The following is a 25978-nucleotide window of genomic DNA, read 5'->3' on the forward strand; positions in this document are numbered from 1 at the left end:
ATAAGTCCATTGTCAGATATATTTGCTGCAGATTTATTTACCAGTCTTTGTTTATTTATTTTCTTAATTGAGTCTTTTATTGAGCAGAAAGTTTTGGTTTTGATGAAGTTCAATTTACCGTTTTTTTGATCGTTTGTTTTTGTGTTGTGTGTTTGGTCTGAGAAATCTTTGCTTACCTCAAGACTGAAGATACTGCCTTATATTTTCTTCTATAAACTTTGTTTCTGAGTTTTATGTTTAGGCTGATAATCTATCTAGAATTCATTTTTGAGCATGGAATGAGATAGAGGTCAAGGTTCATTTTTTTCTTTTTTTCTTAAATTAATTAATTTATTTTTGGCTGTGTTGGGTCTTTGTTGCTGCGCGCGGGCTTTCTCTAGGTTGCAGCGAGCGGGGCCTACTCTTCGTTGGAGTGTGCAGGCTTCTCACTGCGGTGGCTTCTCTTGTTGCGGAGCATGGGCTCTAGGCACGTGGGCTTCAGTAGTTGTGGCACACGGGCTCAGTAGTTGTGGCTTGCGGGCTCTAGAGCACAGGCTCAGTAGTTGCGGCACACGGGCTTCGTTGCTCCGCGGCATGTGGGATCTTCCCGGACCAGGGATCGAACCCGTGTCCCCTGCATTGGCTGGCGGATTCTTAACCACTGAGCCACCAGGGAAGTCCCAAGGTTCATTTTTTTCTAAACAGTTATTTTACATGGTTCACACCATTTGGGGAAAAATAAAACTTTTACCCCCACTGAATTGCTTTGGCGCCTTAGTCAAATTTCAGTTCTTTATATGTCTGTGGTCTATTTCTAGACTCTGTTTTGTTCCACTGATCTATTTGTCCATCTTGATACCAATATCACACTGTCTTGATTACTATAACTTTATAAGTCTTGGAATCGGGTAGTGTTAGCCCTCCAACTGTATTCTTTTTCAAAGTCATTTTGGCTCTTCTGTATCCTTTGAATTTCCATGCAGAATTTCGAATCATTTTTTCTATTTCCTCAAAATAGCCTGCTGGAAGCTTTGTAGAGATTTTGTGACATTTATATATCACTATATGGAGAATGGAGAGCTTAACAATACTGAGTCTTTCAGTCAGGTCTTATTTAGGTTGTCTTTAATTTCTCCCAGCAATAGTTTGTGATTTTTCAGGGTCGAAGTCTTTTCCTGGGTATATATTGTTAGATAATGGATGTTCTGATGCTACTGGAAATAGTATTGCTTGATTTTTTAATCTTAGTTTTCAATTTGTTGTTGCTAGTATATAGAAATACAGTGATTTTGTGTGTTGATCTTATAATCTGTAACCTTGCTAAATCTGCTTATTAGTTTTAGTAGTTTGTATATTCCTTAGGGTTTTCTACATACACAATCATGTCATCTGCACAGAAAGACAGTTTTACATTTGCAAACCTCTGTGCTCGCGCTCGCGCGCTCAATCTCTCTCTCTCTCTCTCTCTCTCTGTCTCTCTCTCTCTCTCTCTCTCTCTCTGTCTCTGTCTCGCCTTATTACACTGGCTAGGACCTTCAGCATAATGTTGAATAGAAGTGGTAAGAGCTGACATTCTTGACTTGTTCCCAAATTTAGGAGAAGAGTGTTCAGCCTGTAGGTTTTTGGGTTTTAGTAGATGCTCTTTATCAGATTGAGAAAGGTCTCTTCTATTCCCTGTTTCCTGGGGATTCTTTACTAACATCATGAAGGGGTGTTGAGTTTTTTCAAATGCTTTTTCTGCATCTATTGCTTGAGATCACATTTTTCTCTTTTGTTCCGTTTACATGGTTCCTTCTGTTTACACTGGATTTATTCCTAATTGTAAACCAACTTTACATCCCTGGGGCAAACGTTACTAGTTTGTAATAGATTTTTAACTCCCCCAAAGTTCCTCCTTCCCACCGTTGATAGAAATTTTAATTTGGCTATTAAATGTTAATATATAGATTATTTTTTCAAGTAGCAGCATTTAATGAACATCTACGATGTACTGCCGCCATACCAGTGACTGAAGAAACCAATATAATACATTGTCCCTACTCTTGAAGAGTCACAGCCTATTTGGAAAGTCAGATACATAGATAACAGACAAGTATAGTGCTAAATGTCCACCCAATGAATTATCAGAGTAAGAGAAAAAGGTGTCTTGTGTCTTGCTACTCTTTGTTAATCAGGAGAAGAATCCTGGCAGAGGTGATAAATAAGCTTTCTTAAAGGGTTAACTAAGTGAAAGGGATTAAAGGACAAGAGGGTACAGAATGGACAAAGGCACAAAGTTAAGGCAACACCATGGTGCTTCAGAGGAACTACCAGTAGCTCATCGTTGTTTAAGCATCAAGTACCGGGCTGAGCATGATGCATGATGATATTATAAAAGTATCAGCCAGATCACTGCAAGGCTTGTGTGCCAAATGAAAGAGCTTGTCCTTAGTTCTGCGAATGATGGGAGCCATCATGAGATTTTAAGAAGGGAAGAAGGATGTGGTCTGGTTTGCATTTTAATCAGAACCCTATGGCAGATTTGTGGAGGATAGATTTGAAAGTGCCAAGGCTGGAAGATCAGTTAGAAAACAATAATGAGGTCTTGAACCTTAGCAATGAGAGCAGAAATGGAGAAGGGTCAGATTTGAGAAATATTTAGGAAGTAAAACTGGCAGAACTTGGTGATGGACTGATTAGAGGATAAGTAAAGAAAGAGAGTGTATTAGTTTCCTAGGGTTGCCATAACAAGGTACAGAAACTGGATGGTTTAAAACAACAGAATTTTATTGTCTCACAGTTCTAGAGTCCAGAAGTCTGAAATCAAGGTGTCAGCAGGGCCATGTTCCCTCTGAGACTCTGGGTAGAAGCCTTCCTTGCCTCTTCCTAGCTTCTGGCGGTAGCTGTCGATCTTCGGCGTTCCCTGGCTCGTGGCTCCGTTACTGCAGTCTCTGCCTCTGTAGTCACGTGGTGTTCTCCCTGCATATCTCTGTCATATTGGAGTAAGGGCTCACCCTACTCCAGTATGACTTCACCTCCACTAATCATATCTGCAATGACCCTATTTCCAAATAAGGTCACATTCTGAGGTACTGGGAGTTAGGGCTTCAACTTATCTTTTTGCGGGGCACAGTTCAACCCATAACAAAGGGTAAAGTCAAAACTGCCCTTAGTTTTCTAGCTAAGAGTTTATAGGGTGTGACCCCTGGCTAGGTAGGAAACACAAGTGAAAGAGCTAGTTTAGGAAGAAGAGGAATTCAAAATTGTCTAGAGGACATACAGGAAGAGCCGTTTTAGCAGTCAGTTTTATAGGTCTGAAGTCCGTCTCTTTAAGATAGAAACGAACTGTTAAGACTTACGGGTAGCATGAGTAATTGGCTTCATCTTTTTATTGTTGAGAACATGACATGATGGTTGTTTTATAGCGGCTGTTATTATAGCAAGGTCAGAGATCTCTGTCTTGAGGTGGTATTATACTGTCATTCCCACTCATTTTAGAACCAACAGTGAGGAAGGAAGCACTGTTGACCAAAATCACATCATTTTAATAAACACCTTTGTCACTGATGCAACAGCTTGAAAATTGCCAAATTATCTTAAGACTCTATTAATTGTGTTTAAATATAATTTCAATATATAGGAAAAATAATGGACATTTATAGACTTAGTGGACATTTATAGACTGTGAGACATTTAAACATCCTCAGTTTGGAACAATGTATCCCCTTTTAAAAATACTTCTTCTCAATGTGTTACCATTTGTAAGTACAGTTAACATCTTCATTATGTGATAAAGTAAATAGTAGTTTACTATTGTCAATATTAATTTCATACTTCTAAGAATGGTTTCAATTTCAAATACTTCAAGTATGTGATTTAGAAAAATATAGTCACACAACTATACTCCTTCTGTGCATTTCATTAAATTTAGTACATTCTGTTCTCTACTAACTTGAAATGGTCCAAAATATATTTGCCCAGAGCTCTAAAACTATCTCAAATTCCTGATTGCATTTTTCTCTCAATGCAGGAAGTTTTGCTGGAGTTGCTAGAACAATGTGTGGATGGCTTATGGAAAGCAGAACGTTATGAAGTAATTTCTGAAATTTCCAAGTTGATCATTCCAATTTATGAGAAACGTCGAGAATTCGAGGTAGGTAATTTAAACATTTGCATCATTGGCCTATATGTTTTATTTTGGTCTTAAGTTACTATCCTTAAAAAATGCTAGGAGGCCCTAAAATTACAATCCTACCTCCTATTCACATAAATTTTCCAAATGAAATTAAGGACCAGACATTTGATATAAATTGAAATTTACATTATACCAGTGGTTCGCAAAACATTTTTATCTAGCAATCTCTCCTCCTCCACTCGTGGCAGAAAACAATCAATGTCGTCTTCACTAAACCTTCACTAAAAAAAGCTGTTGGATTTCCATGTAGCCCAGGAAGAGTGATAGGCATGATTCTATTCTTTGCAATTTGACGGTGAGACTAAAGGTGCTGGCAGAGGACAGTCGGGGAGATAATAGTGATAACCCCATTGTGAGGAGTTTTTCCAATTTAGTCTGCCAGATAAAGCTGTTGATAAAGGGTAGTTAATAAAGAATAGTAGTATAATGAGCAGCTGTTGCCACCAGCACTGAACAGGAATTTTTTTTTTTTTTTTTTGCGGTACGCGGGCCTCTCACTGTTGTGGCCTCTCCCGTTGCGGAGCACAGGCTCCAGACGTGCAGGCTCAGCGGCCATGGCTCACGGGCCCAGCTGCTCCGCGGCATGCGGGATCTTCCCGGACCGGGGCACGAACCCGCGTCCCCTGCATCGGCAGGCGGACTCTCAACCGCTGCGCCACCAGGGAAGCCCAGAAATTTTTTATACTCAAGTCTCTAAGTCCATATCATAATTTTATACCCTTACTGTGCTGGGAAGGGATGATTTAGGATTCAAGCCATTTTTTTTTAAAGCAAAGCAGTTTATCCTTAAATATAGCAAGTAGTCTTTCATTGTTGAAGAAGTTTCCAAGAGTGAAAACATACATTTAATATCATCTGTGTAGTGTTCTAATCTCTGTTCCAAACTGGCTCCGATCAAACTCACCTTTTCTTCCTAGGTTCTGGGTCTTTCTCTCTTTGCCGTGCCTTTGGTGTGTATGGGGCATGCCTGAAAAATCATAGCGGAGTTCAAGTGATTATATTAAAAAGCAAGAGTTAAATAATTAAATCTAAGTCATACAGATGACAAAGAATAGCCTATGAGACAAGACAAGAATTGGCACTGAGCTTTCTTTCAAAGCATTACATCCTAAGAACGTTTGTAAACGTTTCAAATTACCCACTCTCTTACTCTTAGGTTGAAGATCAGGTTATTAGAAACCCAGGGAACATTTTGCTACTCAATTGACTAATAGGGAAAAAAGAAAAATAGATCTTCCCTACACATTAAAGGAAGCAACATGTTCTATAGGGGGACTACTCCTATTCCCTTGTAGGGGTGCAAGGGTCTGTATAGATCCCTTAGTGTTCTGCATGAGGTGAAGTAATTTTTCAGTGTATCTTTATGGGATGGGCTGAAAAGTGTCAGAGGTGGCAGCCATAAAGGTAAGGAAAACTTCCCTCAAATTGAGCTCAACTGCAGAAAATAATATAGGAAGAATGTTAGACAAAGAATGTCTGCTTCTGTGCTCCCCTTTTTTTACTGAAGTGAAATTCACTAACATACAATTGACCATATTCTAGTGTGCAATTCAGTGGCATTTAGTGCGTTCTTAACGTTACGCTCTCACCACCTCTCTAGTTTCAAAACATTTTTATCACCGCAGAAAAAGACTCCATATCCTTTAGTAATCACTCTCCACCCTATGCCCCACCCTCTGGAAACCACTAACCTGCCTTCTGTCTATGGATTTGCCTATTCTGGATGCGTCATAAAAAAAAATGAATACAACATGTGACCTTTTGTTTCTGGCTTCTTTCACTTAGCATAATATTTAGAGATTCACCCAGGTTGTAGCATGTATCAGAACTTCATTCCTTTTTATGGCTGAATGATATTTCATGGTATGGATATACCACAATTTGTTTATCCATTTGGGTTGTTTCCACATTTTGGCTATTATGAATAGTGCTGTTGTAAACAGTTATGTATAAGTTCCTGTATGGGTATGTTTTCTTTTTTTTATATCTAAATTTATTTTATTTATTTATTTTTTGGCTGCGTTGGGTCTTTGTTGCTGCACGCGGGCTTTCTCTAGTTGCGGCGAGCGGGGGCTACTCTTTGTTGCGGTGCGCGGGCTGCTCACTGCGGTGGCTTCTCTTGTTGTGGAACATGGGCTCCATGCCTGCGGGCTTCAGTAGTTGTGGCTCGCGGGCTCTAGAGCACAGGCTCAGCAGTTGTGGCGCAGGGGCTTAGTTGCTCCGCGGCATGTGGGATCTTCCCGGACCAGGGCACGAACCTGTGTCCTCTGCATTGGCAGGTGGATTCTTAACCACTACGCCACCAGGGAAGCCCTGGGTGTGTTTTCATTTATCTTGGATATATACCTAAGAGGGGAATTGCTGGGTCATAGGGTAACTCCATTTATAACTTTTGAGTAACCACCAGATTGTTTTCCCTTTTACACTCCCACCAGCAGGGTACACATTCCACATCCTGATCAACACTTATTTTTGGTTTCTTATTACAGCCATCCTAGTGGCTGTGAAGTGGGGTCACATTGTGGTTTTGATTTGTATTTCCTAATGACCAGTGATTGTGAACATCTTTTCATGTCCTTGTTGGCCGTTTGTATATATTCTTTGGAGAAATGTCTATTCAAGTCCTTTGCTCACTTTTAAATTAGGTTTTTGTCTTTTTGTTGTTGAATTGTGGGAGTTCTTTATATTTTCTGGATATGAAAACTTATCTGTGGTTTACAAATATTTTCTCCTGTTCTGTAGGTTGTCTTTCCACATTCTTGATAATGTTCTTAGCACAGCGTGCTCCCTTTTTCTGGATGTGTAGAAGAATATATTCTTTGAAAACGTCTGTGAACTTGTATAAAAGGAGTCCACACTCAGGCTTATACTATTATTTTTCTGTCTGCATTTTATTTTCTTCTCCAAAATTGTTCGCATGGATTGTTTATTCTCATCTCTGCACCTAAGAGCTCAAGCAAAGCATTTTGCTTATCTTTCAGTTAAAATAATTCAGACATAAGAAAAAAGTAGTCAGTAACACAGTATTTTTAAATTATACACTACCATTGAGATATGAATGAAATGAAACATGATATTTAGAAATACAGTGTTATTTGACCATTTTAAGCTCTACCCTATGACCTAAAGTTGTTAAGGAGTTTTGTCTAATAATGACCATGGGGGAGGGGAGTGTGAATGACCCCACCAAAACCGTTTTGCAAAGGAATTAGTGTTGCTTTTTTTTTTCCTGTGCATTTATCTTAGACATTTACTAACTAACCAAAAGACAAAGCTGTTTCGTTTATTCTCATTTTTCAGAAACTTACTCAAGTTTATAGAACTCTTCATGGAGCTTACACAAAAATTTTGGAGGTTATGCACACAAAGAAAAGACTTTTAGGCACTTTCTTCAGAGTTGCCTTTTATGGCCAAGTAAGTATACTTTAGTTCATAAAGTTGTTTTCCTTTTTAAACATTCACCTTTGAGTGATTACTGTAGCAGCAGTTATTGGTTCTAGGATTCTGTCTAGATAGAGCACCTGTCACAACAGCAGGAAGCCTCGTTTGTAAGTGTAAAGTTCACTTTGGTTCCCATATCTAAATCCACTAGGTCAGAGAACAACATATAAAATTTGAATGTTTCCTCCAGTTTCATTTTTTGTTAAGTTTCTTAAATGTATATTTAATATCTAGCACTGAAAGATTTGCAATAAAAATCAGGTAAGTATGCAGGCGATGAAAAAACCGAGTGTGGAAATCTTCAGGCCAATAATATGCTCACATGACTGTGAGTTTGAAAATTCTCATTTATTTCAGTTAAAATATATGCATGTGACTTTTAGTACTATTATTTAAAATCTATTTCAAATACATTATTGCTAATTATTTAGTAGATTTTCTCTAAGTGCTTTGTTTGCTCATATTATTTATAAATTGTCATATGTTTAACTTTATAATAGTCTTTTTTTGAAGAAGAGGATGGGAAGGAGTACATCTATAAAGAGCCAAAGCTCACCGGCCTCTCGGAGATTTCCCTGAGACTTGTTAAACTTTATGGTGAAAAATTTGGTACAGAGAATGTCAAAATAATTCAGGATTCAGACAAGGTAACATATTTATTGGTTCCAGGTGTGGTACGTTGCTTCTGACTTTTTCCTTTTTTAGCTAGTGGAGGAGAGGCATGGGAAATAGAGCCTTTCCAGATCGTGAAAGAAAGGACAGGGGCTTTGGAATCAGAAAGAAGGATTCAAATCTCCATTCTCTGCCACTTGCTAGCTGTGTGACCATGGGGAAGTTACTTAGCCTCTCTGTGCCTCATTGTTCCATTAGTAAAATGAAGTTAATAATAGTGCCTTCCTCATGGAGTTGTTGTACGGATTAAATGAGTTAATATATGGAAAGTGATTAGAGTTCCTGGTATGTAAAAAAGCATTCACTAATAATAATAGAAGCTGGCATGCTCAATAAAGGTTAGCTATTATTGTGAATGCTGTTGGGCATCATGATTGTCAATTTCATACTTTATGATTAAAATCATCTTAGGACACACATTTTACTCTAAGATATCCTTAGTTCACTAGTTACATTCGCAGTGATGTAGGTTTAGGAGAGATGCCTTGGGCCTTGATCTAAAGATTATCCATCCCACTAGCCCTGCCAAGGCAAGGATGAGAAAGGTTCCAGCAAGAGAGGCTCTTTCCTAGAAATGCATAGCTCCCTATAGACAGAATCGCGGGAAGCCACAATAGGAATGCCTGACTGTCCTTAGTTACAGTGGGTATGTACAGGATGAGAGCTGACTTTTCAGGTAGGAAGGACCTATACAGTGCAGGATCTGTAGACCCCAGAAATATTTACTGCGTGACTATGATGTGCATGGTGCTATGCAAAGCACTCAATAGCTAACAGGCAGCATTGCCGGAGTGAAAAGCCCGTGGCGCTAGTAAAGACACTTCATTTTCTACTATGAAAATGATCTCTTCACTTTGTAAACTTACCTATATCTCATGGAGATGATTTTATCTTACACGTATGCCTTCGACATTTAAAAATAGACGTGCTGATAGGTTCAAAATTCATGAATATTTGGCAGAACCTCTCTACTTCTGATCCGTTTCACTATTTTGTGTTGTTTTATTGAATTAAGGCAACAGAAAATTTTATCTCCTTATAGCCAGAAAGTTTTAGGCTTGCTGCCATACTACTGATACTATAAATGGAAAGTTAATAGAAAGCCAGGCTTGCAGAATAACATGCGGTTTCCTACTTTCTTCTGCCTCCGAAAACCTGGCCAACAAGCACTAATGACAAACCACCATCAGGCAGCTGGACTCCTGACATTTTTATGCACAATATTTTAGTCATTCTTCATAGGCAACAGATATAATAAGCAGTTGCTACTTTTAAAATCCTTATTTCTTTCTTAATGTGTGAAATTGAAAATTAAAAACACTCTTTTACTTGCCAAAGAACAAAATTTGCTTAAGGGCACAAACAATGTGAAAAACAGTTGGGCAGTATTTTCGAGTATTTTAAATGTATCTTTCCTTGGACCCAATAATTTCACATTTAACATTTTATCTTGTAGATAGATATACACACATAAAGATGTATGTTTAAAGGTGTTTATTGCTGCAGAGTTTATATAATCAAAACCTGGAAACAATCTAATATCCACATGGTTAAGGAAGTGGTACTACCCCCGTATAATGAGTATTGGTATACCTATCAAGATATATTATTGAGAGAAAAAAGGTGAGGCACAGAACGTTATGGATAGGATGTTTACATTTGTGAAAATTGATATTCACATATGCGCACTTGTTTATGCTTAGGAAATTTCTGGAATGATACATACAAAATTGTTAGCCATGGTTATCCCTGAGGAGAGAGACTAGAGTCTTATGTGGGAAGAAAGACTTTTTTTTTACTTTTCATATATACCCTCATGTACTGTTTGAATGTTTACCATATACATAGTTTATTTTATAAGGTCAAAGTCAGTCTTGACCTCTTTTTTTATTTTCCTTCTATGTCTTGTCTTAGCCAGATACTTAACCTCACCTGAGTTTCTCTGGAGAAATCTAGCTTTTTAATGGGAAAGAAAAGAAAGGATTTCTAGATTTAGGCTTTTAGATTTTTATGTAATAACAAGTAGAATGGGTTTGGAGAAGTTTTAAAAGTTGCTAAGAAACTTTCCCTTGTCTATGGTCCTGTATATGTGGAGGGGGAAAAAAAGGATGTAGGGACTGTTTCTTGGGAGGTTTTTGTTGTTTTTTTGGTTTGTTTCCATTTTTCCTAAGCTAAACACAAAAAGGCCTGACTATGATAAATTGCAAGGATATTGACAGCGCCACCAACACCCAAGGCACAAGTCAAATTTAGTTGGGAGAACACTGAAAGAAGAGGGCCCTGGGAATCATCTGGAGTTAGTGGAGACACTGCAGCATAGCTTCTTAACATGGAATTTAGACTCTTTATGAAATGGTTTGTAACTATTATAATTTTATATCTCTGAAATAGAACCATTCTCCTTTCCTGTGGTCCCCTTCCTCCATAGAAAATAGGCTTAGTGCGATCAAGAGTACCCACTCTTACAGTGTCAAATACTGCTTGTGGATGTACGAATTGTCATCTTTTCTGTAGGGTAGTTGGGTAGTATGTATCAAAATTCCCAAAGCCATGTAAATCTTTTAACTAAGCAACTTCTCGTCTAAAAATGTTTCCTAAGGAATAAATCAGAAGAAAATATACACAGTTTTAAATACAGGGATGTTCATTGGAGCATTATTTATAATAGCAAAATGTTGGAAAACAACCTGAGTCTGTTAATGAGGGACTGATCTAATAAATCATGTTTATCCGTATCCATCCATTAAAAGTCATGTCAATGACTATAATATAGAACTGTGATAACTATCTTTTTTATTGTGGTAAAATACACATAACATTTACATGTTAACCATTTTTAAGTGTACAATTCAGTGGTGCTTCCAACACCATGTTGGGTAGAAGTGGTGAAATGGGCATCCTTGCCTTGTTCCTCATCTTAGAGGAAAAGCTTTCAGCCTTTCACCATTGAATGTGATGTTTGCTATAGGTTTTTCACAGTGGCCCTTGATCAGATTGTAGACATTTCCTTCTATTCCTACTTTATTGAGTGTTTTTATTATGAAAGGGTGTTGAATTTTGTCAAATGCTTTTTCTGCGTCGATTGAGATGATCATGTGGGTTTTTTTCCCCCTTCATTCTGTTAATGCAGTGTATCAGTATTACATTGATCAATTTTCATATGTTGAACCATCCTTGCACTCCAGGAATAAATCCCACTTGGTCATCGTGTACAATCCTTTTAATATGCTGCTAAATTCAGTTTGCTAGTATTCTTTTGAGAGCTTTTGCATCAGTGTTCATAAGGGATATCAGTCTGTAGTCTTCTTGTGCTGTCTTTGTCTGGCTTTGGTAATCGGAGTATTGCTGACCTCGTAGAATAAGTTAGGGAGTGTTTCTTTCTCTTCACTGTTTTGGAAAATTCTCCTTTAAATATTTGAGAGACTTCACCAGTGAAGATACCAAGTCCAGAGCTTCTCTCTGTCAGGAGATTTTTTATTACTGATTGAGTTTCCTTACTAAAGATCTGTTCAGATTTCCCTATTTCTTCATGGTTTAGTCTCGGTAGGCTTTGTGTTTCTAGGAATTTGTTCATTTCACATTTCATCTAGGTTTTCTAATTTGTTGGCATATACTCGCTCATAGTACTCTCTTATAATCCTTTTTATTTCTGTAGGATTGGTAGTAATGTCCTCATTTTCATTTCTGATTTCAGTAATTTGAGTGTTCTCTCTTTTTCTCTGTTCTATTTAGTTAAAGGGTTGTCAATCTTGTTGATCTTTTCAAAGAGCCAACTTTTGGTTTCATCGATTTTCTGTGTTGTTTTTCTATTCTCTATTTCATTTATCTGTGCTCTAGTCTTTATTATTTCCTTCCTTCTGCTAGCTTTGAGTTTAGGTGTTCTTCTCTTTCTAGTTCCTTAAGTTGTAAAATTAGGTTGTTGATTTGAGACCTTTCCTGTTTTTTAATGTTAAATGTTAGAGCTATAAATTCCCCCTCCCGCCCCGTAGCACTGCTTTTGCTGTGTCCCATAAGTTTTGGTATGTTGTGGTTTCATTTTCATTAATACCTAAGTATTTTCTAATTTCCCTCGTGATTTCTTCTTTGATCCATTGATTTCTTCAAAGAATATGTTGTTTAATTTCCACCAATTTGTGAAGTTTCCGATTTTACTTCTGTTGCTGAGTTCTAACTTCATCCCATTGTGTTCAGAGAAGATACTTTGTATGATATCTGTCTTTATAAACCTATCGAGACTTATTTGTGGCTTAACATATAGTCTATCCTGGAAAGTGTCCCATGTGCACTTGAGAAGAATGTGTATTCTGTTGTTGGGTAGAGTTTTCTACATATGTCTGTTAGGTCTAGGTAGATCACTGTGTTATTCAAGTCATCTATTTCCTTACTTACCTTCTGCATGGGTGTTCTATCCAGTATTAAGAGTGAGCTATTAAAGTCTCCAACTATTATTGTAGAACTATTTATTATTTCTCCCTTCAGTTCTATCGATTTTTGCGTCATATATTTTGATGATCTGTTATTAGGTGTGTAGATGTTTATAATTGTTTTATCTTCTTGCTGTATTGAACCTTTTATCAATGTATAACGTCCTCCTTTGTCTCTTGTAACCTTTTAAAATTTAAAGTCTATTTTTTCCAATATTAGTATCTTTACCCCTGCTCTCTTTTGATTACTATTTGGATGGGATATCTTTTTCCATTCTTTCACATTCAGCCTTTGTGTGTCTTTGGAGCTAAAGTGAGTCTCTTATAGACAGCATATTGTTGGATCATGTTTGGTTTTTTTTATTCCATTCTCCCAATGTCTGTCTTTTGTTTACAGAAGTTAACCCATTTATATTTAAATTAATTACTAATTATTAAGGAGGGACTTTACTGCTGTCATTCTGCTATGTTTTCTATGTGTCTCATAGCTTCTTTGTCTCTCATTTCCTGCATTACTATCTTCTTTTGTGTTCAGTTGATTTTTTTGGCAGTGGTTTTTGTTTTAGTTTTTAAATCACATCCTCTCTCTCTCTTTAAATTTTATTTATTTTTGGCTGCGTTGGGTCTTCATTGCTGTACACGGGCTTTTCTCTAGTTGCGGTGCGCGGGCTTTTCCTTGCAGTGGCTTCTCTTGTTGCGGAGCATGGGCTCTAGGCACACGGGCTTCAGTAGTTGCAGCACACGGGCTCAGTATTTGTGGCATGTGGGCTGTAGGGCACACAGGCTTCAGTAGTTGTGGCACGCGGGCCGTAGAGTGCAGGCTCAGTAGTTGTGGTGCACAGGCTTAGTTGCTCCACAGCATGTGGGATCTTCTCGGACCAGGGCTCGAACCCGTGTCCCCTGCATTGGCAGGTGGATTCTTAACCACCGCGCAACCAGGGAAGTCGTCCCTCTCCCTCACTTTTAAGGACAGTTTTGCCAGATATAGGATTCTTGGTTGATAGATTTTTTTTTTCCTTTGGCACTTTGAATATATCAGTCCACTGCCTTCTGGCCTCCAAAGTTTCTGATGAGAAATCTGATAATCTTATTGAGGATCCCTTGTGTGTGACAAGTCGTTCATCTCTTGCTTCTTTCAAAATTCTCTTTGTCTTTGGCTTTTGACATTCTGATTTTAATATGTCTCAGTGTGGGTCTCTTTGAGTTACCCTTCTTGGAGTTTGTTGAGCTTCCTGTCTTTCATCAGATTTGGGAAGTTTTCACCCATTATTTCTTCAGATATTCTCTCTGTCCTTTTCTCTGTCTTTTCTCCTTCAAGGACTCCCGCAATGGGTATGTTCGTCTGCTGGATGATGTTCCACGGGTTCCTTAAGGCCCTGTCGCTCTTCTTCAGTTTTTTTTTTCCTTTGTGTTACTCTGATTGATAATTTCCATTGTCCTATCTTCAAGTTTACCGACTATTACTTCTGCCTGCTGAAATTTGCCTTTGAATCCCTCTGGTGAATTTTCATTTCAGTTATGTTTTTCAGCTCTGAAAAAAATTTTTGGTTTCTTTTTAGATTTTCTACCTCTTTATTGATATTGACATTTTGTTCGTACATCATTTTCTTGACTTTTTCCATAACTTCCTTTAGTTCTTTTAGCATGAAGACTGTTGTTTTAAAGTCTTTTTCTAGGAGATCTGCTGCCAGGTCTTTTTCAGGGACAGTTTCTATTGGTTTATTTTTCTCGTTTGAATGGGCCATACTTTCCTGTTTCTTTGTGTGCCTTGTGATTCTTTTTTTGTTGAAAACTGGACATTTGAATTTAATAACATGATCACTCTGGAAATCAGATTCTCTCTCTGTCCCAGAGTTTGCTGGTTTTTGGTTTTGTTTTTGATTGTTGTAAGCTGTCTCTGTGCCAGGGATAAGCCTGAGGTGTAAACCTGGGGACTTATCAGGTCTTTCCTTAGCCTGTGCCTTCCCCTGAGCATGTGCAGTGACTTTCTAGTTTCCTTCACATATGCAGTTGCTTTTGAATGCCCTAGTGTCCAGTGTCTGGCTCCCAAGAGGGGAAAGGGAGGAAAATGAAGGGAGGAGGGGGAGAAAAGGTACCGGTCCTTTAAATACCCTGGAAGTCACTTCAGCCAGAGGGCGAGGGCCTTGCAACAATGGGAAGAGGTGCTACAGTAATGGCCTGCAGCCTCTTTGACTGCCCCCCTGTGATCAGAAGCAGCAATCAGCAGTCAGCAGTCGTAGCACAGATCCCCAATATTTGGAAGAAGACAGGGTCCTTCTTGTTCATCCTGACTCCCGCAGGCTGTTCCAAGAACATGTGCACCGCTGCCTGCCATGGTACTTGAGGGGTGAGGTGCAGATAGCGGCCATTGTGCCAAGAGCTAAAATAGACCAAAATCAAAATTAAGGTAATTTCCTGTCCAGGTCCTCCCCTGGAAGTTGCAAGTCTTCAATAGACTCCAGAGTTCCAAAATACTTACATCAGATAGATTCTGCCAGTGTAACTGTTGTCCCTGTAGGAAGATAGATTTCTGGTGCTCTGCCATCTTCTCCGAATCCTCTCTATAGTATATATTTTGTAGAGGTGGAATTCAGGTGTGCAGTTAAGCCACTTTAATATATTTTTAGGAAATCAGATTATAAAACAATGTTCAGCATGATCTCAGGTTCGTAAATACATGTGCATAGAAAAGAGATTGGAAGGAAATATATGAAAATGTGAATAATGGTCATTGCTGAGTGGTAGCATTACAGTTTATGTCTTCTGCCTACATTTCTGTAATCTCCAAATAGGTTTCTGTAACTTCTTAATAATCAGAAGGAAACGATCCTTGAAAAAAGAGCGAAGACCTCTTCCAGGTGTGTATTCAACTCACAGTGTATTCAGCGACAGTGGTCCTCAGTTGATTTCAGAGGAGTTAGTAGCTTACCTGTACCCCTTTTTCCTATATATTGAATAAAAAACAAAACTTTCTTATCTTACAGGTAAATGTCAAAGAGCTTGATCCCAAATATGCTCATATCCAAGTCACTTATGTGAAGCCCTACTTTGATGACAAAGAACTCACAGAAAGAAAAACTGAGTTTGAAAGAAACCATAATGTCAACAGATTTGTTTTTGAGGCTCCTTATACATTATCAGGCAAAAAGCAAGGCTGTATAGAAGAACAGTGCAAACGCCGTACGATCTTGACTAGTAAGTGGGACTTGGCATAACTTCTTTGTTTGACATGGTCGTTTTTTGATGCACACAAGCAGCAGCTGGTCAGCAGGAAAATGTAACTGAAATTTTAATCATTCATTGTTCTGCTGTTCAGTCACTAGCTTGCACAAACATGGCTACGTTATAAACCATTGGTTTCCCGTATGTAATTCATGATTGCTCTGAGTTGTCTCATAAAGAGAATTTCTCCCTCAATCCTGCAGTAATAAGGCGCCTATCTGGCCCCTAAGGTATTTTCCAGACAAAGCATGGGGAGAATTAAGCACAATCGATTTTTTTCTTTAATTTGCCTGTTTGATTTACTATCTTAAAAACTCATTTGTTCAACCTTAACATTTAATAGCTTCAAACTCGTTTCCATATGTGAAGAAGAGGATCCCTATAAACTATGAACAGCAGATTAATTTAAAGCCAATTGATGTTGCTACTGATGAAATAAAAGATAAAACTGCAGAGCTGCAGAAGCTTTGCTCTTCTGCTGACGTGGACATGATTCAGCTCCAACTTAAATTGCAGGGCTGTGTTTCAGTGCAGGTATGTTGCTTGCTAAACATGTATTAAATGTTTCTTGACGTTCCTCTTGCTTTCATAAGGGCAAAGAGCAAGCATTAATTGTAATTGTCTGTTATACCCTGACTGAGTGCAAAAACCTGTACATTTTTGATTCAGTTAATAAAGAAATTATGTTCAGTTTCCATAAATTTTGTGTTATGTCAGAGGACCTGAACATAAATCCCTCTGACTATAGCCAAGCCCTGTATTTACATATCGGAAATCATTAACTAACCTATTAGAATATTACCTTTACAGATGATTTGCTTTAATCTTTTTCAAATAAATTTATAGTAAGAATAGTAAATATGTTTCTCAGGTGTGGATTTTTAACATACTGGTTTTCTTTAAAAAGAGAATTGTAAAAATTACGTTTTGGTTGTATTCTAACAACTCTCTCATTTTTCTCCTTTTGTAATTTAGGTAAATGCAGGTCCGTTAGCATATGCAAGGGCTTTCTTAAATGACAGTCAAGCTAGCAAGTATCCACCTAAGAAAGTAAATGAGTTGAAAGACATGTTTAGGTAAGTGCTTTGTAGTTTTCAGATTACTCCTCTATTCTTTTACTCCATTTTCTTCTTAAAAGAAACCAAAATATTCACCAAATAATGTCCCTCCAAAAAAGGACATTCTCTGTTCTCTTTCACAACATTTAAGTGACCTTCTAATGGTACCTTAAGTAGTAAGGAAATGTGTGATTTCTTTCTTGCCGCAGAACTTTAACAATGTCCTAGTGACCCAAGACATTAAATATGACAACTTACTGTATTGCTTTGGATATTGTGACACAAACACAAGCCTACATTCATTATGTGATGTCCTCCTTTGCCCGACTGACCTTATGTTACAGCTTTTCAGACCATTTAGGGTAGGAAGGGCTGGATAAGCTTGCTTCTATCCACGTCCTTAGTTCCACTTGGATTCTTCCAGTCTAGGGCATGTGATGTCTCGTCTGGACTGAGCATCCCTCTAAGCTAGGGCATGTCTGAATGCTCTTGCATTGGAAAAAAAAATCTGTTTCATCTATAAAAAGAGTTTACACTCAGAATAAGAGAGACAGCTGAGTAAAATAGGCTAAGGAGAAAGATGATAGCTTATCCGCTCATTTGCTTCAGACTTATAACATTCACTTGTCCTGTCTCTGTGTTATCAGCTGTTTCAGGTTACAGAGTAACCAGTAGTCATTCATTCAATAATTATTAATGCCTGGCACGTATGAAAAGATTCTACTAGTTGCTATGACAGGGATACAAAACAAGTGGGCAGTGAGGTACTTTGTCCCCTGAGACCTACCGTTTAATTATGGACATTAAACATAAACACATGAAGTGATGGAAAAATGCTTTTATGATAACTCATCAACTCTCTGTCCCAACTCTGACCAGCCCAGGGCAGATACTTCATGCCTATAGCACCCAGCACTGTACTGGGTGCATAGTTAGTACCAAAAAAAATATTTTTGAATGGATGACATTATCTACAGATGTAAACTAATGTTAGCACAACTTGAGCTGATATCATATCAAGTAAATGACTGAGCAAGTAGGCTTCCTAGAGGGTATATGTTTTGAGCTGGATTTTGAAGGAGGTAAGAAAGCAGAAGAGAAAGATGGAAAAGAAAGAAAAAGATATTTCAGACTTAGGAGATGGCATTAGCAAAAGCACAGTGAAAATACAGGATTCTAATCTTCCTTGTAGGCAAGCCGTGGTTAAAGTAAATATTAAATTGTCGGTGAGACTTTCCAGGAATAAACAAGAAAAACTCTATCTTTGATCTTCATCCACAGGAAGTTCATCCAAGCATGCAGCATTGCGCTGGAACTAAACGAGCGGCTAATTAAAGAGGATCAGATTGAGTACCATGAAGGGCTGAAGTCAAATTTCAGAGACATGGTAAAAGAATTGTCTGACATTATTCACGAGCAGGCAAGTATTAGGGTGGTTGAAAACGAGAACGTGATCCGGGGTCCGTAAAGAGTTACTTAACAAATCTATTAGTTTGAAAGGTGTTACCTTGAAATTAGTATGTTATTTTAGAATTTGCTCATATCTTCTTTAATCATTTAAATGATGTAATACAAATGAAATTGGAAGCAATTACTGACAGTTGCTTTAGCAGGTGCTTCAGATAATAAATCATTTGGTTCTTTGTGCCACAGAGCCATTAGAAGCGAGTAGCTGAGCGAGTCTGAGTTGATCTACTATGAACATGGATAAGAATCTCTCAAGAAGGGTCCTAGAGAAGTGAAATGATTGGCTCAGTAGCCAAATCCCTAAATGAATATTCCTGTCTTAGCTGTAAGAAACTAGATACAGGTGGCCCTCCCTGTCTGCAGGTTACACATTCACGGATTCAACCAACTGCAGATCGAAAATATTTGAAAAAAAAATTCCAGAAAGTTCCAAAAAGCAGAACTTGAATTTGCTGCACATAGGCAACTATTTACGTAGCATTTACGTTGTATTAGGTATTATAAACAATCTAAAGATGATTTAAGGTATCGGGGAGGGTGTGCATAGGTTATATGCAAATACTATGCCGTTTTATGTAAGGGGCTTGAGCATCCTCAGATTTTAATATCTGTGCAGGGGGCAGTGGTCCTGGCACTAATCCTCCAAGGGTACCAAGGGACAACTATACCATCATTTAGGTGAGATCCTGAGTGAGTTCCAAAATTCGGGAATCGTCTTAATACCCATACAGCCAGTTCTGTTTTCATAAAACCTAGCATTTTAATGTATGACTGAGCGTTAATGACAGTTACAGCTAACTTAGTAGGACACAATCTGAAAAATACAGAGGCAAGGATCTGCTCACCACTTACAGCCAAATTATGTCATGATTAAGTGGTTATGACTTTCATATCCCCACTTACCTAAAACCAGAGTACTCCTAAATTGTCCTGGTAAATGTCATTCCTATATTAGGGTCCTGAAATCTGTGTTTACAACCACTCTAGACATGGACCGTCACTCAAGCATTTTAATATCTTCAACACAGTTGTAAAAGTCACAGCATGATGGTCTGGTCCCTCAGTGCGTGAGCCTGTTAAGCTTATCATAAAGTCTCCGTAATTTCCTTACTAAGGAAAACAGCCAATAAGATAAGTATTTGCTTCAGAAACTCTTCAAACTCTCAATTTTTTTTAAGAAACTAAGGCTCCTTAAAGGAAACAAGGATAACTACAACCCTTTAGAGAACCCATTCTTGACACTGGTCCCAGAAAGGAGAACCTCATCTGTCCTGGTATCTGCATTTCATTGATTGCTTGGCACTCCCCTGTGTGAGACCATCACTCAAAGGGTGTACTTACAAATAGACTTACAAATAGTGGTTAGTTCCCAAAGAACTGCAGTGTAATGATGGGTGAAAGAAGAGATGTTTCGAGGAAAACAAAAGCTAGTTGACTCCAGGCTCTACCTCTCTGAATTTAGCATGTATGCTTTCTCTTAGAAAGGACTAGGGGAAATTTAGTTACCATTAGCCCAAGGTTGCACCGAGTGACCAGGAGTCTAATTTTCTAACCATGGTCATCTTCTCAGTATGGAGAAGCCAGTCGGCCAGACGTTCTTCGTCCCATCTGTTCAATGAGACGAGTCACCCCAGTCTCCTACTCTCCCGTTCTCGTGGCTGGGAATTTTGTTGGCCTGAGGAGTCTGGAATCAGTGACCTGTTTCTTCTTTTCGCCATGTTTACTTCTGTTAGCCCGCTTAGGAGTGAGTGCAAACTGTTCCAAGGCATACCTTTGCTGCTCAGTCTTCAGAGGCCCATCTTGGCCTCCTTCCCAAAGCAGCCAGGTGATCAGGGCTAGGAAGGTAGGGAATCATTCCACTTCCTTTATTGTCTGCATCTCAAGCTCAGCCCCTGAGTACAGTGGGTACTTCACCATCACTGTTCTGGGGTACACTTGAATCAAATAAGACCACATAATTTATTCCTAGAATCTGTCCAGCTTATGGGGTTTTGTTCTCCATAGTCCATAGGAAAAAACAGCAAAAACTCCTCCTTCACAAAAGATATAAAACACTTACATCATTTTAAGCCAATGTGTATTATATTACAGTTATGTAATTTGCATGCAACCGTATGACCTAGCATTGAGCTCTAATTTATTCAACTTGAAAGCAAATCGTTCAATTCACTGCTATTACTGTGATCAAGATATTTAGAGTAGTAGTTTTATAAAGTTATTTTTTCCCGTGTTTAAAAAAAAAAAGTTCAACTGAGTAAATTTTAAAGATCTTGGCTTTATTCGGTGATTCGTGAGTCGGGCAGCATCCCGTCCAGCAGACAGAAAGGAGCTCCGAAGAGTTTGACAAAATGGAAGACTTTTACAGGTAGAACGAGGCAGGACAAGGAAGTTACTCTAGAAAAGAGCTGATTCTTTCAGGCAAGGTCGCCTTCCTACGGGGCACAGCAAGGGTCTGTCAGGTGGAGTACCTCACCAGTGCCGACCAGGTAATTCCAGACTGAAAGTAATACACATACTTTCTTGACTGCTTAAGATTACCTGCCTAGAAAAGGCTGAAACTGCAATTAGCTTAGGTATTAAGTCTCAGGTGACGTGGGCTTAGCGCAAGTGACTCCATTTTGGGCCTCTCATCTTTTTTAACACCGTCAAGTGTGGATTTTACAAATCTGCTGTCTTATTTCCCACCTGTCTCTCTCATTTAATTTCCATGAACCATGGCTATTTTGTTTAGTTCTAGGGACCAGTATTTTAGACCTTTGATATTATATATTGATAGCTAACCAAGAAAAATCGTAGCTTCTATTGGTTTATATTTACGCACGCCGTACTGTCATAACGCCTCATATTCAGGTGTGCCTTACTTTGGGCAAATGTTGACTTTATAGTGAATTTTTTTTGTAAGTCAATATTTCCTATTAGATTCTCATATAAAAGAGAGCCTTTTTTTAGTCATACACTTTGAGACATGTTATTTCCCAAAGGAAAACATAATAATACAAAATAAGATAAAATATAGCTGTGCATTGCAGTGTGAATTATCTATGAGCTCCATAAATGATTACTTGACAAAAAGATACGGCCTGGATATCCTTGGCCCTTTTCAATGTAATCTGTTGCACTATACTAAAACATAGAGTCCTTTTAAAAACTTCTTCAAGCTTTTGACTTTTTAAAAGGGATGTATATCACCTTGAAACTATTAATTGCAGGTCTTAATTAGATAGAGTTGGTGGTGGCCATTGTAGTGTCTGTTTGGTCTGTTTTGTTCTTGATGAATGCTCTATTTTCTCGTCACATCTGACAGTTGTGGATAATCAATCATCTCTTAAACCTCTCCTGTGCTTTCAGATTAGTGTCATGAGTTACGATGCTTATAAGAGGAAATTTCTCTATTACGGACTTTATATAAGACATGATTTGTAGCAACACAAATGATGTGACGCATTACTGCCACCGTAAACTAATTTGCAGACTTAATACTGAAGTTTCAGAGCTAACTTGAGAACCCAGTATTGAAAGCTTGCGACCTAAATTGGGACAGTATAGTAAAGAGGTTGGATGTGATGTGTACGCTATTCTTTTCTTCTATCTAATCCACGCATGAGATCTCTGTTGCTTTTGAGCACACAACATAGTTAATTTGGGGGACTTGCCTGGCGGTCCAGGGGTTAAGACTTCACCTTCCAACGCAGGGGGTGCGGGTTTGATCCCTGGTCGGGGAGCTAAGATCCCACGTGCCTCACGGCCAAGAAAACAAAACATAAAACAGAAACAACACTGTAACAAATTCAATGAAGACTTTAAAAATGGTCCACATCAAAAAAAAATCTTTAAAAAAAGTGGATAATTTTTAAAACATCTATACTAATATGTATGTTTATATGTTTATGGGATATAAAATTTATACTTACGAAGTTTATTTCCAAGAAAAGTCTTCTGTATTAATTAGCTTATATAATTATAGTATGTATTTAGAAGTGTTCACTTATTTTCTCTTCGCTTAATATTATTTCCCAAGTCTCCAGGGAAGGAGCATGGGTATCTGCGCGTTTGAAAAGTCCCACAGTGATCCTGAGAACCACTCTTAGAAGATGATCTATAAACTTGTGTCCAAGAGTCCACTGTTTAGGGCTCTTGTTATGACCATCGGTTAAAAAAATTGTTTTAAAGATTGTATTACCTCTCGCTTTCTGTTGAATTTTGCATTTTACAGCCTTCTGTGTTTCTTAATGAGTAACCGGATCTTTTCTGCTTTTTTGATATGCTGCCTTTGTAATACAGCTTTGAAGACTTGAGTCGGTAATGTTTTTCTTTGCTCTTTCTGCTTTATGTCATTTTAAATAGCTAAGTGTCAGTGATAAATTGAAACATGCCTGCGATTTCATATACACATACTTCTTGGGCAGCGGCTACTTTACTTCATGATAAACATGCAGATTTCTTTCGTTTCAGATCTTACAAGAAGACACAATGCATTCTCCCTGGATGAGCAACACATTACATGTATTTTGTGCGATTAGTGGCACGTCGAGTGACAGAGGTTATGGTTCCCCAAGATACGCTGCTGAGATATGAGGGCATGCAGATGTAAAGTGATAACAAGAATGAACCTTCTCAGGAATATTTTGAGCTGTGCAAATGTTAAAATTTAAAGATTTGATATACGTGGAGTGTTTTCTTCCTGACACCAAAATTTTCATGCTTTCAAACAGGGTGCTTACATATTTGTAAATATTTAAGCAACTTGAAAGTGCCTGGAAAATTGCACCACTGTGCTTGGTTTGTACTTTTTTAGGTAAATCTATATACTGAGAAGTAGAGCTTAAAAACGTTAATTCGATTTGCTCAGCTGTTGCTTAAAATAATAATGGTACTGTGTAAAATTGTATAATGGAACACAATAAAAGGTAAAACTTATTTGTAATTAGAAGTGAAGGAAATAATACTTTGAACTTAGCATTTTTCTTGACAGGAAGCCAAATTTATTATCATACTAATCCTTGGAGAAAAAAAATTGATAAAATTTCCATAAAACATGGATACTTCCAACTGGGGAGATGATTTGAAATCTTGCCTACCAGTGGTCAGGACTGGGCTAAGGGAAGCAAAAGCATTATTTAAAAAGGAAAATTTCACAAAGAAAGGATATATATAGAAATAGCAGGGTTACCGATCCTTCAAGTTTTGATCCAGTGATGCTAGGTACTCCAGTTGGTCTCTCTGACAGACAAGACAAGGGATTCCTTTGTGGCATAGCTTTGCCTAGCAAGCAACGTTCGTTGCCAGAGCTTCATCAGCTGAGGCTATCTATAAAGCTAAACAAAACATCTCTGAGATTTGCAGTCAGTACATATTATGCAACTTCAAAGCTTTAGCAGCAGATTCTGAGGGTAGGGATTTTGTAATGATCATTTACAATGGTCATCAGTTTACAAGTTTAACAAGCACTTTGATAGAACTTGATGGTTGCAGCGTTTCTTGGGTGCGTATACATAAGCACCACAGATTTAGCAACTGCTAGCTAAGGATTACATCTCTAACTATGAAGAAGCCTCAGACTACCTAAATAATTCAGGAGAAACCAAGATGCGAAGAACTTTTTTAGCTTGAGTTATCCATGTAATTTTGGCTGCCTTTCATGTAAACTTTAAGTCCTAGACTTATTTTTCTTATGTAGCTCAGCTTATTTTACAGACAAAAAAAGAAAAAAAGGGAAGACAGACACTGATATATAAATGGATCGCATGGAGCCTTGGCTTTTTAAATACTTTGTGATCAAGTAAACCTTAGAGATTATGCACCTGGCTTGGCCATTTTTCTTTACACGTCATTTTTAAGCTTTCAGGGGAGCATGAAATTATCTATGAAATGTTAATTTTGTATTTAATAGGGGATTCAGAAATTTCAGAGGCAGTTTGTAATTCCTTAATATCTTGGGGTAACTGGAGAGTTAGTTTCACCTTTAAAGTGATTATATTTGGCATGTATACGGAAAGAACCGTCACCTAGAGAGAGTGCTGCCTTCTGAGAATGAGGCATCTTGGGGAAACTTCAGTGCTCTTTTGTCAATAACTAGCCCCTATCATGTCCCCCAGCAAAGTATTGTGCCCTGTGGATAATTTTTTAAAGTATAACAAATGACCCCCGCCCTCAAGGAACTTGCAATCTAGTCGAGGAGGCAAGATAGACACAAAATTAAATAAAACAAGAATTGACAATATAAGACAAGAAAAGTTGTATATGAACATTGACAGATGAAGGACATTGCCCATAGCTCACATCACATTCAAGGAATGAGAGGCCGCTGTGAGTTGTAATGTTCAGGGATGGTTTCATGGGCAAAAGTAAGCCTTGAACAGGCTTTCAAAGGTGAGAGGGTGTTCTAGGCAGGAGGAACATCATAAGCAAAGGTGCAAAAAGAATTTGCAGAAGTTCAGGGGATGGTGAGACCAGTTTTGTTCAAGGGAGTAGTGGAAAGAAAGTTCAGACCTAGATTTTGGAAGGCCTTGAATACCAGGCTAATAGTGTCTGGACTTTAGTCAGTACACATGAGGGAGCCAGTCCAGGTTTTTGAACAGAGAGACTACTTGATTAAATGTTATTTTTAGTTATGAGTCCATAAACCCATAGATGTGAACAAGAATGGAGAAGAAAGGACAAGTACAAGAGATACTCTGTGGAAAGACTGGACATGACTTATTGATGGCTAAGGAGAAAAGAGGAAAAGTTAAAGAGAATTTTGTGTCCTGTGGCCAGTGAGTTGTCCGGGTCATAGCACAATTTCACTAGATTTTTTTTCACCAACTTTCAGACTGAGGTCAGAAAGCTATATACAGAGAACAAGGTGGGCTAGACTAGAGAGAGCCAGCGAAATGTGTTTTGAAACACTGCATATATTAGGCATTACTGTTTATATAGTTTAATGATTTCATGAAGTGATTTGGCCTCTACAGATTAATTCACATCAAAGAGTACGTTTCTGCTATACTGATTATTTTTGCAGTTAAGCTTGAGTCCGGTTTCCCCTGGAAGCTCTTGTTTTGATAGTCTTTGACCATATTGTAAAATGTGAATAAAGTCACCATTAGTCGTGTTAGTTTTTCACTACAGTGATAACCCGTAGAGAAAGTAAGCAATTCCATGTAGGTTTTCCAAGTAACCAGTGCACCAATGGCATCCTGTCTCTAGATGGGATTGTTGTTGTTACCATATGATTTGACTGCTTATAATAAATACTGTCAACATCTTTTTAGAAATGAAACGAAGAGCAGCAGTGGTAGCAACAGCCTTGGAACCTTGACCAACGTATCATAGAACTAGAGATGACTCACTGGTTAATTAACAAACTAAATAGGTCAGCATAATAAAAACCTAAGCCTTTGATTATAAATACTGGTTTATCTGAAATGCAGAACCTGAGCAATGTATTGGAATAATAGGACATTTCCAAACTCCTCTTGAAAATATTAATAATCAGACACATATCTCAGGCTTGTGATCCACAAAATGGTGGGCTACCTTCAGTCTTGTTCTAACAGTAT

General features: G+C 38.1%; 1 protein-coding gene across 7 annotated transcripts in view; it reads left to right on the plus strand.

The window, feature by feature from the left end:
* DOCK11 (dedicator of cytokinesis 11) overlaps positions 1–24720 on the plus strand; it is a 217683-nt gene extending 192963 nt beyond the window's left edge. For 4 of the 7 annotated variants that reach the window (XM_029240010.1, XM_029240009.1, XM_029240011.1 and 1 more), the window contains 8 exons: positions 3989–4111; positions 7454–7567; positions 8095–8241; positions 15675–15885; positions 16256–16446; positions 16888–16988; positions 18252–18390; positions 22890–23361. In XM_029240010.1, the coding sequence (XP_029095843.1) occupies positions 3989–4111; positions 7454–7567; positions 8095–8241; positions 15675–15885; positions 16256–16446; positions 16888–16988; positions 18252–18390; positions 22890–23012 (1149 nt within the window). In that variant the 3' untranslated portion in view covers positions 23013–23361. Of the gene's footprint in view, positions 1–3988; positions 4112–7453; positions 7568–8094; positions 8242–15674; positions 15886–16255; positions 16447–16887; positions 16989–18251; positions 18391–22889 lie in introns of those variants that run through there. The other 3 variants (XM_029240008.1, XM_029240013.1, XR_003796312.1) reach the window with 2 other exon arrangements.
* Positions 24721–25978: the final 1258 nt, after the last annotated feature.

Source organism: Monodon monoceros, unplaced genomic scaffold (assembly GCF_005190385.1).
Source record: "Monodon monoceros isolate NGI ecotype Baffin Bay Population unplaced genomic scaffold, NGI_Narwhal_1 Super_Scaffold_22, whole genome shotgun sequence".
NCBI classification, from domain to species: domain Eukaryota; kingdom Metazoa; phylum Chordata; class Mammalia; order Artiodactyla; family Monodontidae; genus Monodon; species Monodon monoceros.